General features: G+C 68.8%; 1 protein-coding gene across 3 annotated transcripts; it reads right to left on the reverse strand.

Moving 5' to 3' along the window:
• Positions 1-298: 298 nt before the first annotated feature.
• NOS3 (nitric oxide synthase 3) lies at positions 299-12,274 on the reverse strand. 3 transcript variants are annotated; one of them, XM_065630054.1, is made up of 26 exons: positions 12,117-12,274; positions 10,919-11,021; positions 10,293-10,441; positions 9,682-9,844; positions 9,438-9,529; positions 9,200-9,341; positions 8,985-9,124; positions 8,640-8,814; positions 8,468-8,569; positions 8,189-8,383; positions 8,040-8,113; positions 7,799-7,943; positions 7,534-7,638; positions 6,765-6,832; positions 6,545-6,661; positions 5,565-5,739; positions 5,351-5,480; positions 4,753-4,831; positions 4,140-4,327; positions 3,425-3,594; positions 2,557-2,767; positions 1,972-2,059; positions 1,763-1,884; positions 1,182-1,330; positions 587-781; positions 299-511 (listed from the first exon to the last, which is right to left on the reverse strand). In XM_065630054.1, exons 1-26 carry the CDS (start codon positions 12,227-12,229, stop codon positions 389-391), a joined length of 3,513 nt encoding a protein of 1,170 aa, XP_065486126.1. In that variant the 5' UTR covers positions 12,230-12,274; the 3' UTR covers positions 299-388. The 3 variants fall into 3 exon arrangements, with proteins under 3 accessions (XP_065486126.1, XP_065486125.1, XP_065486127.1); XM_065630053.1 differs by having other exon boundaries at positions 8,985-9,058; positions 12,117-12,267; XM_065630055.1 differs by lacking the exons at positions 10,293-10,441; positions 12,117-12,274 and having other exon boundaries at positions 10,919-10,967.
• Between the last annotated feature and the right edge of the window lie 725 nt (positions 12,275-12,999).

Here is a 12,999-nt window from a genome sequence, read left to right on the forward strand (position 1 = left end):
CTGCGGCCCGGGGCTGGGGGGACGCTGTGGGGTTGGGGGTCCGTGGGCGGTGATGCTGTGGGGGGCGCTACTGGGGCTGTGGGCAGATGGTGGTGCCGGGCAGTGCTGCTTCCTTGCAGCTGTGGGGACCATGGCCGTGTCCCCCCCATCCCACCCACCCATCATTTCCCGCTGCCCGGTGTCTGCCCTACGCGTAGCCAAAACGCGGCCAGTGACTCCCTCACAGAGCCCCCCCGTGCCCACCCCAACCATTCCCGGCCACATGCAGTGCAACCCCGGGGGGACCAACAGCCCAGGGTTATCAAAACTAAACCTTTACTGGGGAGGCAGCACTGCCGGCAGCGGGACAGGGGGCACAGCCGGGGGTCCCCCCGCCGCGCCGGCGCGCTCAGGGGGCCGGGCCCGGTTGCTGGCGCTCCTGCATGGAGAAGGACTGGCTGCGGATGCGGAACGCCACCTCCTGCGTGCGGAACGTGAGCCCGAAGATGTCCTCGTGGTAGCGGTTCTTGTCCTGGGGGAAGAGGCATCAGGGCGGCGTGCCGTGCCGTGCCATGCCATGCTGGTGCCACGTGTCCCCAGCCCTTACCCGCAGCTCGCTGATGAAGTCCCCCGCCTGCCCCAGCGTCATGCCCGCCTGCTGCACCAGGATGTGCTGCACCGTCTGCAGCACCTCGGTGGCCATGGTGACGTCCCCGCACACGTACATGTGCCCGGCGCTCTGGCACAGTACCCGGTGCACCTCGGCCGCCAGCTGCGTCCGCAGCACGTCCTGCACGTAGGTCTGGGGACACCGCGCCAGGGTGGCCGCTGACACCGGCGCACAGCCCTATCCCCGACCCAGCCCCGCGTCCCCATCCCCACACGTGCTTTCTGCCCTGTCCCTGTCCCCAGCCTTGTTCCATCCCCATCTTTGTGTCCCCAGCCCTATTCCTGCCCCCTCCCAGTTCTCTCCCCAACCTTGTTCTGTCCCTGTCCTGTCTCTGTCTCCATCCCACCCTTGTCTCCATCCCCATCTTTGTGTCCCCAACCCTATCCCTGTCCCACTTCCATTTCTGTCCCCACCCTGTCCCCATTCCAGTTCTCGCTCCATCCTTGTCCTGGTCTCTGTCTCCATTCTTGTCTCCATCCCCAACGCCATCCTGTCCCAGTCCCCACCCACCCCTGTCCCGATCCCGTCCCACCTTGGGGGTCCCGGGCTGGCGGGAGAAGGCGGTGAGGACCTGGCTGAGGGCCCCCCCCTCCTGCGCCTCCTGCATCTCCTGCCGGTAGATGTGATCCAGCGCCGAGGCACGGCAGCCGAACACCAGCACCATGCTGCCCAGGGGCCCGCCTGCAGGGACAGCGCCTGCCCCTGTCCCCACCTACCTCCCTGTGCCCCTGGGCACCGCACCCCCACCTCCCCATGCCCTGCATCCCCTCATGCCCCTGTGTCCCCATGCTGCCCTGTCCCCATGTTCCCCCATCCCTGTGTCCCTGCACCCGTGTTCCCCCATACTACGCATGTCCATGTCCCCCCATCCCTACACCGCCCTCATCACCTTCCCTTGTCCCCACCCTGTGACCCACATCCCCCCATCCCTGTGTCCCCACATCTTCATGTCCCCAGCCCCCCCCCTCTGTCCCCGGGTTGCCACATCCCTGTGCCACATTTGCCTTGTCCAGCATCCTGGTGTCACCATGTCCTTGTGTCTCTGTGTCCCTGGCTGCCACCCCTGTCCCCGTGTCCCCTGTCCCCCTGTCCTTGTGTCCCCTTGTCCCCAACCTCCAGTTCGTAGTTGGTGCAGGCGGTGCTGCCAGAAGCTGCGGAAGGGTGCGATGCCGGTGCCGGGTCCCACCAGGACACAGGGGACCTCGGGGTCGGGTGGCAGCCGGAACGAGGGGGCCCTGCGGGCAGTGGGTCACTGTGCGGTGGGGACACCAGGATGGTGACCGGGGTGGGGGGGCAAGGGGGCAGGCAGGGCTGTCCCTTACCCACGGATGAAGGCCGGCACCGTGTCCCCAGGCTGCAGCCGCGCCAGCCAGGTGGAGCAGACGCCGTAGTGCAGGGGACCCTGTCCATCTGTGGGGACATGAGGGGCTGGAAGGGTCATGGCGGGGACCCCCCAGCAGGGCTGGGGACACCCCTGTCCCCGGGCAGGGCTGGGGGATGGGGCCCTGGGACAGTGCATGGGGGACAAGGGGGGTGACTGGTGCTGGGGGGGGTCCCCACGTCCCTGGGGGCTCCATCAGGTCTGATGGCAGCACCTGGGCACTGTGAGATGGGGCTGGGTGGGACCCTGGAAGGGCCCTGGGGACTGGGGGGATGTCCTGAGGGACACTGGAGACACCCTGGGGGACACTGGAGATGTCCTGAGGGGTATGGGGGACCTAGAGATGGTCTGGGGGAGCAGGGGATGACCTGGGAGACCCTGGAGATGCCCTGGGGACCGGGCAGATGCCCTGATCCTGACCAACATGGTGTCCTGGGAGCAGGAGCCACCGAGCCGGGGACAGGGCACAAGGCAGCAGCTCCTGCCCGGGACACCCAGCACCCCCGGCCGCCCCGTCCCCGCTCACTCTCGCTGTGGTAGGTGACGACGGCCACGGTGAGGTGGATCTCCCCGGGGCTGGGGCCGGGCGCGGAGCTGATGGAGTAGTAGCGCGGCTGGAGCAGCGGCAGCTGGGTGAGCAGCAGGGAGGCCGGCAGCCCCACCGAGGGGAACTCCTCCAGCACCTCCAGCAGCGTGGGGCAGCGGAACCACTTCCAGTCCTCGTACAGCCGGGCGTCCTGCGAGGCACCAGCTGGGCCACGGCCACCGCCCGGCATCCCAGCCCGGCAGGGACCTGGTATCCCAGCCAGGGAGGGGCCAGCATCCCAGTGTCACAGTATCCCAGCTAGGGAGGGGCCAGCATCCCAGTATCCCAGCCAGGGAGGGGCCAGCATCCCAGTATCCCGGCCAGGGAGGGGCCAGCATCCCAGTGTCCCAGTATCCCAGCTAGGGAGGGGCCAGCATCCCAGTATCCCAGCCAGGGCTGGGCCAGCATCCCAGTATCCCGGACAGGGAGGGGCCAGCATCCCAGTGTCCCAGTATCCCAGCTAGGGAGGGGCCAGCATCCCAGTATCCCAGCCAGGGAGGGGCCAGCATCTCAGTATCCTGGCCAGGGAGGGGCCAGCATCCCAGTGTCCCAGTATCCCAGCTAGGGAGGGGCCAGCATCCCAGTATCCCAGCCAGGGAGGGGCCAGCATCCCAGTATCCCGGCCAGGGAGGGGCCAGCATCCCAGTGTCCCAGTATCCCAGCTAGGGAGGGGCCAGCATCCCAGTATCCCAGCCAGCAATGAGCCCAGCATCCGAGTATCCCAGTCAGGGAGGGTGCCAGTGTGCTGGTGCCCCAGCGCCCACCCCTAGTCCCCCAGCCCCTCTCCCAGGGTGGCAGCCCCCCTGACCTGGCTGAGCTGCTGCAGGCGCTGGCGCTGGGCCGGCTCCCGTGCCAGCGTGGCCAGGAGCCCCAGGAACCGGGGGCTCGGGGGAGTTGCCACGTCCAGGAAGAAGGTGAGCGCCTGGGCCAGGGTGCAGGGGGGCAGGCGGCTCTGTGGCACCCAGCACCGGGGACCGTCTGCGGGAGAGCGGAGTGGGATGACGATGAGGACAGGGATGGAGAGGCACAGCCCCTGCCACGGCCCTTTCCCTTTCTCCTTCTTTTCTTCTCTTCATTCCCTTCCCCTTCTCCTTCCCTTTCTCCTCTTTATTGCCTTCCTCTTCTCTTCTTCTCCTTCTCTTTATTCCCTTCCCCTTCTCTTTATTCTCTTTCCCTTCTTTTCTTCTCCTTCTCTCTATTCCCTTCCCCTTCTCCTTCTCCTTCTCTTTATTCCCTTCTCCTTCTCCTTCCCCTTCTCTTCTTCTCCTTCTCTTTATTCCCTTCCCCTTCTCCTTCTCTTTATTCCCTTCTCCTTCTCCTTACCCTTCTCTTCTTCTCCTTCTCCTTCCCCTTCTCTCCTTCTCCTTCTCCCCTTTCCTCTATTCTTTCCTTTCCTCTTCCCCTCCTCTTTTCCTTTCCCTTTCCCCTTCCTGTTCTCGTTTCTCCTTCTTCTCTCCCCCTTCCCCTTCTCCCCGCTCGCCGCCCCTGCCGTTTCTCCTGTGCCCCTGTCCGCCGGTCCGTACCGCCGGGGTCCCCCTCCAGGCTCTCCACCAGGACGGGCTGCTCGGGGCCGGGGGGCTCCTCCACGCGGCCCAGCAGCCCCCGCACCAGCTCGGGCCGGTTGGCCGGGAACACGCCGAGGTGATCGCCGGGCTGGAACCGCAGCTCCGCCTGCCCCCCCGAGCCCAGCCGCACCAGCAGCGTGGCCCGGCTGCGGGGGGGTCAGCGGGGGCCAGGAACCCCGGCCGCGGGGGAGGTTCCAGGGGTGGGGGGGTCCTGAGGGCCCCGGGGGGTCCCAGGGGTGGGGGGGGCCGGGGGTGGGGGGTTCCCGGGGTTGCGAGGGTCCCAGCGACAGAGGTGGCCGGGATGGGCGGTCCCGGGGATCCGGGGGGGTCCCGGGAGTGAGGGGGGTCTTGATCCCCAAGGGATGGGGGATCCTGGAGTGGAGAGTCACAGGGATGGGGGGGGCAGAGAGTGGCGGGGATGTGGGGTCCTGGGGATGGGAGATCCTGGGTGGGGGTCCCGGGGATGGGGGGTCCCAGGGATGGGGGGTCCCGGGGATAGGAGGTCCCGGCTGGGGGGTCCCGGTGATGAGGGGTCCTGGGGATGGGAGGTCCCGGGGATGGGGGGGGTCACCTGGACTCCTCGCTCTGCAGGTTCTCCACGGAAAGCACCGTGCAGGGGAACACCCGGCGCTTGTGCAGGTGGGACAGCCCTGGGGGGACACGGGTGGGCTGGGGGGACACCGGAGGGCACGAGGGGGGCGGGGGTTCACCGAGGGGGCGGGGAAGGGATGAGGAGTGGCAGGCAGGACTGGGAGGTTCACGGGAGGTGGGAGATCACAAGGAGGCGGGGGGGGGGTCATGGGGGCTGGTGGGATCCTGGGAGGGGACAGGGGGGTGACGAGGGGATTGGGGGGTCACAGGGAGTTCTGGGGGGGACCATGGGGAGGAGATGAGGAGTGACGAGGGGTTTGAGGGGGTGACGGGGAGTTCTGGGGTGTTTCGTGGAGGGGAGGTCACAGCGGGGCTGGGGGGGCCATGGGGAGGAGATGAAGGGTGACGGGGGGTTGGGGTCATCATGGGGGAGCTGGGGGAGGCTCCGGGCAGGGTGCTGGGGGGTGTCCCGGGGGGGCCGTGGGGCTGAGGCCAGACGTGGCGGGAGGGCGGTGCAGAGGGGATCCCCAGGGTCGGGGGCTCCCGGGGGTGCCGCGGGGGGGCCGTGGGGGCGGTACCGGCCAGGGTGTCCGTGCCCTGGGGCTGCCCGACCAGCCGGTGCCGCTGCCGCTTCCAGCCCAGCGGGGGGGCGAACAGCTCCTCGGCCCCCGCCGCCCCGTCCCCCACGCAGAAGGTCTCGCAGGCGGCCTGGGGACGCGAGGGGGACACGGGGGGAACACGGTGGGTGCCGGGGGGTCGGTGGGTGGTCCCCCCCCCGGCGCCCCCCCTGACCTGGAAGACAAGGCGGGCCCAGGTGTGGAAGGACTCCTCCTGCGCGCACAGCTCGTCGCCCTCCCCCATGGGCAGGATCCGCTCCCCCCCCAGCTCCTCCAGCCGCGTGTCCACCGCCCGGGCAAAGGCGCAGAAGTGGGGGTACGCGCGGGACCCCAGCCCGAACACCGCGAACCTGCGCCGGGGGGGCTGAGCATGGACCCTGCACCCCCCAGGCGCAGAAATGGGGTACGCGCGGGACCCCAGCCCGAACACCGCGAACCTCCGCCGGGGGGGCTGAGCATGGACCCTGCACCCCCCAGGCGCAGAAATGGGGTACGTGCGGGACCCCAGCCCGAACACCGCGAACCTCCGCCGGGGGGGCTGAGCATGGACCCCACCGGCAACCGCCCATGGGGAGGTGGGGCCTGCAAAGGGGGGGCACCCAGGATTGGGGGCATACCAAGGGATGTGGGGGGAGGTGCTCAGGCCTGGGGGGAGGGGGGCGACCCAGTGATGTGTGTGGGGAGCAGCTAAGGCTGGGAGGGGGATGCCCAGGGAGGTGGGTGTGGGATACGTGGGTACCCAGGGCTGGGGGGCAGATGCCCAGGGATGTAGGTGGGGGGTACCCAGGGATGTGAGTGGGAGGATGCTCGAGGCTGTGAGAGGGAGGCTCAGAGTGGGGGGACAGGGGATGCCCTGGGCTGTGGGTGGGGGCACCCAGGTCTGGGGGTCAGGGTGGGGGCTGTGGTCGGAGGCTGTGTGAGCAGGGGGTGGTTGGGGCTGTTACAAACGGGATATAAGGTTGGGGACCCCCAGGGCAGCTTCTGTCCCCTTCCACAGGTGCCAGGGCCAGTGCCCACCGCTGGCTCTGTCCCCTCCCCAGCTGTCACTCGGCCACGGACGTGCCCGGCCCTGTGTGACACCCCCAGCCGGGGCACCCCGAGCCCAGCCGGACGGCGTGCCCAGGCAGAGGACCCGTCCCCATCCCATGGTGGTACCGCAGGGCGCCCAGCGTGCCGGCGCTGTCCGTGTTGCTCAGCTGCCGCCGCTTCTTCTTCCAGGAGGCAACGAGCTGGTCCGACTGTGAGACGCTGTTGAACCGCAGCTTGTAGCTCCTGCGAGAAAGAGGAGGGCGAGGGTGGGGGGGCCAGGGTGAGGGCAGGGGGGGCCCTTCCCCAGCCCCAGCCGGGCAACCCGCAGCCTCCCCTGGGTAATTACTTGGGTGGCTCAGCCTGGGATGTGCTGGTGTAGGGCGAGGTCATCTCCATCAGCGCCTTGGAGAAGCTCTGTTGGGAGCAGCACGTCACCATGCCGTCCTTCATCCTCGTCCCCATCTCATCCTCATCGCCATCCCCATACTCATACCATCCCCATCCCCATCATCATCCTCATCTCCATCCCCATCATCATCCTCATCTCCATCTCCATCCTCATCCCACCTCATCTCCATCCTCATCCCATCCCCATCCTCATCCTATCCTCATACCCATCCCATCCCCATCCCATCCCCATCCTCATTCCCATCCTCATCCCATCCCCATCCTCATCCAATCCTCATACTCATCCCCATCCCCATCTTCATCCAAAACCCCATTCTCATCCTATCCTCATCTTCATCCACATCCCCATCCTAATCCCATCCTTAACCATATCCCATTCTCATCCCATCCCCATCCTCATCTCCATCCCAACCTCATAATCATCCCCATCCTCATCCCAACCTCATAATCATCCCCATCCTCATCCCATCCCCATCCCATCCCCATCCTCATTCCATCCCCATCCACATCCCATCCCCATCCACATCCTCATCCCATCCACATCCTCATCCCATCCACATCCTCATCCCATCCACATCCTCATCCTCATCCCATCCCCATCGTCATCCCATCCCCATTGTCATCCCATCCCCATCGTCATCCCATCCCCATCGTCATCCCATCCCCATCCTCATCCCCATCCCCTCTCCCCCACTGCAGCCCCTCACCTCTGCACACTCAGGGGGGTCCCCGTTGCCAAAGGTGCTGGTCACCACCAGCACCAAGGTCTCGTGCTCCAGGGACACCACGTCATACTCATCCATGCACAGCACCTGCATGGGGGGGACACATGGGGTTGGGACATGGGCAGGGGGCTGCAAATGGCACCTCCCCCCATCCAAACCCCCCCAACGGGGCCAAAGGCCCCGTTGGGGGGGTTTGGATGGGGGGATGTGCCCATTGTAGCGCGGGCTCCTGCTCCCCCCTGCCCACCTTGGGGTCGAAGGCATGTCGGAAGAGCTGGCAGAGGTTCCAGGCATAGGTGCGGGATTTGCCGGTCTCGGTGGCATAGAGGATGGTGGCCTTGACCCGGCGTGCCATCATGTGTCCCATCAACTTGGCCGAGATCTTCACCGCGCTGTGGGGGGGGCAGGATCACCGGGTCAGTGTCCAACCCGTGGGCTGGAATACCCCCCCACACCAAGACCATCCCCCAAAAAGGGTGGCCACCTACTTGGCCACCTCCTTGAAGGTCTTTCTCCTGGTGACGGTGGTGCCTTTGGAGACGTAGACCTTCCAGGCGTCGGGCTGTGGGGCGGGCAGGGGGTCAGCTGTGGGGCTGGGGGGGGCTGTGGGGCTGGGGGGCCGTGGGGCTGGGCCCACCTGGTAGCGGAAGGTGGGGCAGAGCTGGTAGTTGACCATCTCCTGGTGGAAGACAGGGGTGAGGCTGCCCGAGATGGGGGGCACGATCCAGACCCAGTCGGCCGGGCACCCCCCCCGCGTCCGCAGCTCGTTCTCCATGTGCTTCACGAAGGACTCGGTGGCCGCATGGTGGTCCACGATTGTCACCTTGGCCACCTGCGGGGACGGTGAGCTGGGGGTGCTGGGAGTGGCCGGTGCCCCCCCTGGAGCGGTGGCACTGTGGGGGTCCCCGTGTCCCACCTGGTAGCTGTGCAGCACGGCGATGTTCACCTCCACCGCCGCCTTGTCCTTCCAGAGGGACGACGTCGTCCTTGTGTCCAGCCCCATGCGCAGGGCCACCTCCTGCCGGCGGGGTGGGGTCAGCCTGGCACCCCGGGGCACGGGGGTCCCCGTGGGGGGCAGGGGGGCTCACCGGCAGCAGATTGTAGCGGTGGCTGTCGCAGAGGTTCCTGGTGCCGATCTCGCTGCTCATGTACCAGCCATTGAAGGGGGCGGCCGGGAACTCCAGCCCCCCGATCTCCAGCAGCATGTTGGAGACGGCCGGCAGCGCGTACCAGCGCAGCCCCAGCTCCGCGAACCACGCCAGCCTGTGCGGGGGGTTCAGATGGGGACCCACACCAGCTCCAGCTCCCCCGAGCTCGTCCCCACCCTCCATCCCAGCCCCCTCTCCAGAGCGAGCATCCCCAGCCCCATAGCCGCAAGGGGCGTCCCGCAGGGTCGGGGTCCCTTGGGGCGCTGGGGGCACAGCCCCACTCACGTGGGGTGCTGGAGGGGCACCTCGAGGACCAGCTCGGGCGGGAGGGGGAAGAGCTCGGGGGGCTCCTCGGGGCCCTGCAGCAGCAGGGGCAGCACGTCGAAGCGGCCGCCGCCAGGGCTCCAGCCGTGCTGGACGCAGAGCTGGGGGGCGGCAGCGTCAGGGCGGGGGTGACGCCGGGGGGACAGGGGGTCCCGGGGTGCGGGGGGTGTCCCCACCTCGGTGACGTCGATGTTGGCCGGGTCCCCCAGCACGGAGCCGTCGGGCTGCCGGTACCCGGCGTAGCGGATCAGCTGTGTGTTCCAGATGCGGAAATCGCCCCGGCCTGGCGTCCGCTGGGGGAAGATGGTGATGGCCGACCTGGGGGGGCCGGGCGGGATGTCACCGACAACCCCAGGGGCTGCGGGGCCAGGGGTCCTGCCCCAGGCGGGTGCGGCAGCCGGGCAGGGCTCTCACCGAATGTTGCCGCGGTTGGTGGCGTATTGGATGTGGGTGCAGAGGAAGCTGAACATCTCCGCGACGTTGGCGCAGTCCCGGGCGTCAAACACCTGTGGGGTGGGGTTGGGGGGGACACGGGGGATGTCCTGCTGCCCCCCAGCCCACCCATGGAGAGGCCACCCCGGGGTGACCCCCTGGCCGTGGGGCAGGTGTGGGGCAGGTGTGGGGAGGGTCCCCACCGCAGCTGCCCCCCCACCCTCACCTGCAGCTTGTTCCACTGGATGCGGCCCACGCAGCGCGCCGCGTTGCGCCAGGCCTGCTTGGCGCCGAACACCAGCTCGGGCTCCAGCAGCTGGTAGGTGCCGGTGGCGGCAATGGCAGCTTCCACCTCCCGCAGCCGCTGGGCGTGCGCCGGGGAGTTCTCCCTGCGGGGACCCTGTGCCTCAGACCCTCCAGACCCCCGGCAGCGCCGCAGGGCGTGGGGTGCCCCAGGCAGGGCTGGGGATGTGGGGTGTCCTGGGCAGGGATGGGAGCGCGGGATGGTCCGGGGCAGAGATGGGGACATGGGGGGTCCCAGGGCAGAGATGGGGTGCAGGGCGCTTTGAGGCAGGGACAGGGCACGGTGGGAGCAGGGGGGTGCCCTGGGGCAGTGATGGGCTGGAGCTTTGGGGTGCCATGGGACAGGGCTGGGGATGATGGGGGTCCCAGGGCAGAGATGGGGTGCAGGGTGCTTTGGGGTATCTGTCCTGGGAAAAAGGGGTGCTGTGGGCTGTCCCAGGACACAGCTGGGGCTTTGGGGTACCTTGGGGCAGCGTGGGGATGTGGGGTGTATTGGGCAGGGCAGGTCTATGGGGGGCTGTGGGGGTCCCTCACCGCCGCAGGGACAGGTAGTACTGGCTGATGAAGTCCCGGGCCAGGCCCAGCAGCTCCTGGGGGGGTCGGGTCCCCTCGGGGGTGGGGGCCGGCAGCGGCCGCGGCAGCACCAGAGAGCCCAGGCAGCGCTGCCCCGAGCAGGGCAGCTCCTGGAGGGGTCAGCGGGGGGGCTGCACCACACCCTGCTCCTGGAGTCCCCGTGTCCCCACCCACACAGCCCCAGCCCATGCTCGGCAGCCCTGCACCCCATCCTGCACCTCCATTGTGTCCCCATCCCTGCACCCCCATCCTGCACCCATCCCTGCACCCCCATCCCTGCATCCCCAACCTGCCTCCCATCCCTGCACCCCCATCACTGCCCCCCATCCCTGCATCCCCATCCCTGCACCCCCATCCTGCCCCCATCCCTGCACCCCCATCACTACCCCCCATCCCTGCACCCCCATCCTGCATCCCCATCCTGCATCCCCATCCCTGCACTCCCTCATTCCTACAGCCCCCAGTCTTATGTACCCGATCCCCATGTCCCACACCCTCACACCCCAGCCCTGCACCCCCCAGCCCCACACACCCAAGCCGCGCACCCCCCAGCCCCCATCGCCACACCCCCATCTCAGTGCCCCCACCTGCAGGGCCTGGGCACAGAGCGTGTCGTAGCCGATGCTCCCGGTCTCCCAGTTCTTCAGCCGGGCGAAGCGGGGGGGCTCCGCGGGGCGGATCGGCGCCGAGCTGGGGGGGGACAGCCCTGAGCCCGGCCCGGGCATGGGGGGCCCGGCCTGTCCCATGCAGGAGCACAGCTGGGTTGGGAGGGGCAGCCCCCACTGCACTTGCTCCGGCGGCTCTGATGCCAGGACCCTCGCAGCCCACGGCACCCCGGGGTGCTGGAACCTGCTGCGGGGACTGTGGCCCCGGGGGGCGGGGGAGGCGGGCAGGGGCAGATGGAGGCACTGGGGAAACTGGGGTGATGGGACCCGTGGGGGTGGGTTGCAGGGGGTGCTGGGAGGCTCTGCTGGGGACATGGGGGTGACAGGGGACCTCCCTGCCCCTGGGGCTGCTGTGGTGGCCCTGGGCAGGGCGGGGGGGTCTGAAATGGGGGGCTGAACTGGGGGGGGTTGAGCTGGGGGTGCTGGGCTGGGGGGGGGGTTGAGCTGGGGGTGCTGGGCTGGGGGTGGCGGATGAGCTGGGGGTGCTGGGCTGGGGGGGTGTGGGGTGTTCCAGGGCCTCGTGCGTGCGAGTGTGAACAATGGCCATGAGTCAGAGCGGGCTCCCGGCCACCGAGGGGGTGAACGGCCCTCCCATCCCCATCCCTGTCCCCTCCGGGCTGGGGTGTCCCCACGCGTCCTGGCGCCGCTCTACCTCCCATCCCCACTCGACCCCACGCACCCCCTCCCCATACGTCCCTATATGTCCCCATACATCCCATCTGCCCCAGCACACCCCGGTAGGTCCCGACACACCCCACAGGCTGTCGGGGGGCTGGGACACTGCAGTGGGGCTGACAGGGACATGCCGTGGGGCAGGGGACACCTGCACGATGCTGTGGGCACCGTGGACAGGTGGGTGCGGGGCTCTGCGCCTCCTCCTGCCCCGGCAAGCTGCGCACACCGTCCCGCCGGGGACACCTCTCTGGTGGGGACACGTCTCTGATGGCCTCCAGCCATGTGGGGATGTCCCCATGTGCCACGGCAGGGCCAGGCAGGAGAGGGCCAAGCGAGGGGTCCCCGTTGAGGCACAGGGACCCGCAGCCTGGTTGTGCCACAGCCCAGCAGGTGCCAGTGCCCCGTCTGTCCCATCCGTCCATCCCCCCGGCTGCCCCACACCCACCTGCGGCGCTCGGTGCCGGGGGTCTCCTCTGGCGCGGCGCTGAGCTGGCGGGAGCAGAGGCCGAGGCCGCAGGAGCGGGCAGCGCCGGGCAGCACGGCCGGCAGGTTGCCCATCGCGCCGCCACTGAGCCGCCGGGGCCGGGAGCGGCCGCTTCCTCCGGCCGCCGTGGGGAAGTGGTGACCTCGGCCACGCGCGCCCCCGCCCCGGCACAATGGGCACCCCCCCCACAACTGCGACACCACCCACCGCCACACGGCCTGGCCCACAGCAGGGACTCTGCCGTGGGGCTGGTGGGGGCTTCGGCACCGCCCTGGGCTCCCTGCACCCCAGCACATGGATGGGGGGACGTGGCGATGGTGGTGTTGGGGCAGCACGCAGAGGACCCCCAGCCACAGGGCCCAGGCATGGCCACGGACCCCCACCGTGGCCGTGAGACACCCAGCATGGCCACAGAACCCCAGCACAGCCAAAAGACCCCCCAGAATGGCCACAGGACCCCCAGCACGGCCATGGGACACCCAGCATGGCCACAGAACCCCAGCACAGCCAAAAGACCCCCAGAATGGCCACAGGACCCCCAGCATGGCCACGGGACCCCCAACACAGCCACAGGACCTGCAACGTGACCATGGGATGCCAGCACAGTCACGGCACCCCCAGCACAGCCACAGGACTCCCAGCACAGCCACAGGACCCCCAGACTGGCCATGGGACCCCAAGAACGGCCACAGGACCCCCAGCATGGCCACAGGACCCTCCCATCTTCCCCAGGCACTGCCCCACCAAAGGGTCCACCTGGCCCCCAGTCCCACAGCATGCCGGAGCAGGGTGGGGGGTGAGGGGCTGTGGGTTGGAGTCTGCCACCCCCTGCCCCTCCCTGGTG

Source organism: Caloenas nicobarica, chromosome 2 (assembly GCF_036013445.1).
Source record: "Caloenas nicobarica isolate bCalNic1 chromosome 2, bCalNic1.hap1, whole genome shotgun sequence".
Lineage (NCBI taxonomy): Eukaryota > Metazoa > Chordata > Aves > Columbiformes > Columbidae > Caloenas > Caloenas nicobarica.

Bases quoted from the DNA above. Each gene is read 5' to 3' on its own strand.
- NOS3 (XM_065630054.1), bottom strand. From the start codon at position 12,229: ATGGGCAACCTGCCGGCCGTGCTGCCCGGCGCTGCCCGCTCCTGCGGC. The intron at 10,442-10,918 runs GTGGGGGCACTG...TGACCCCTCCAG, and splicing joins TCTGTGCCCAGGCCCTGCAG to GAGCTGCCCTGCTCGGGGCA. The intron at 6,833-7,533 runs GTGAGGGGCTGC...TGCTCCCAACAG, and splicing joins ACCCCCCTGAGTGTGCAGAG to AGCTTCTCCAAGGCGCTGAT.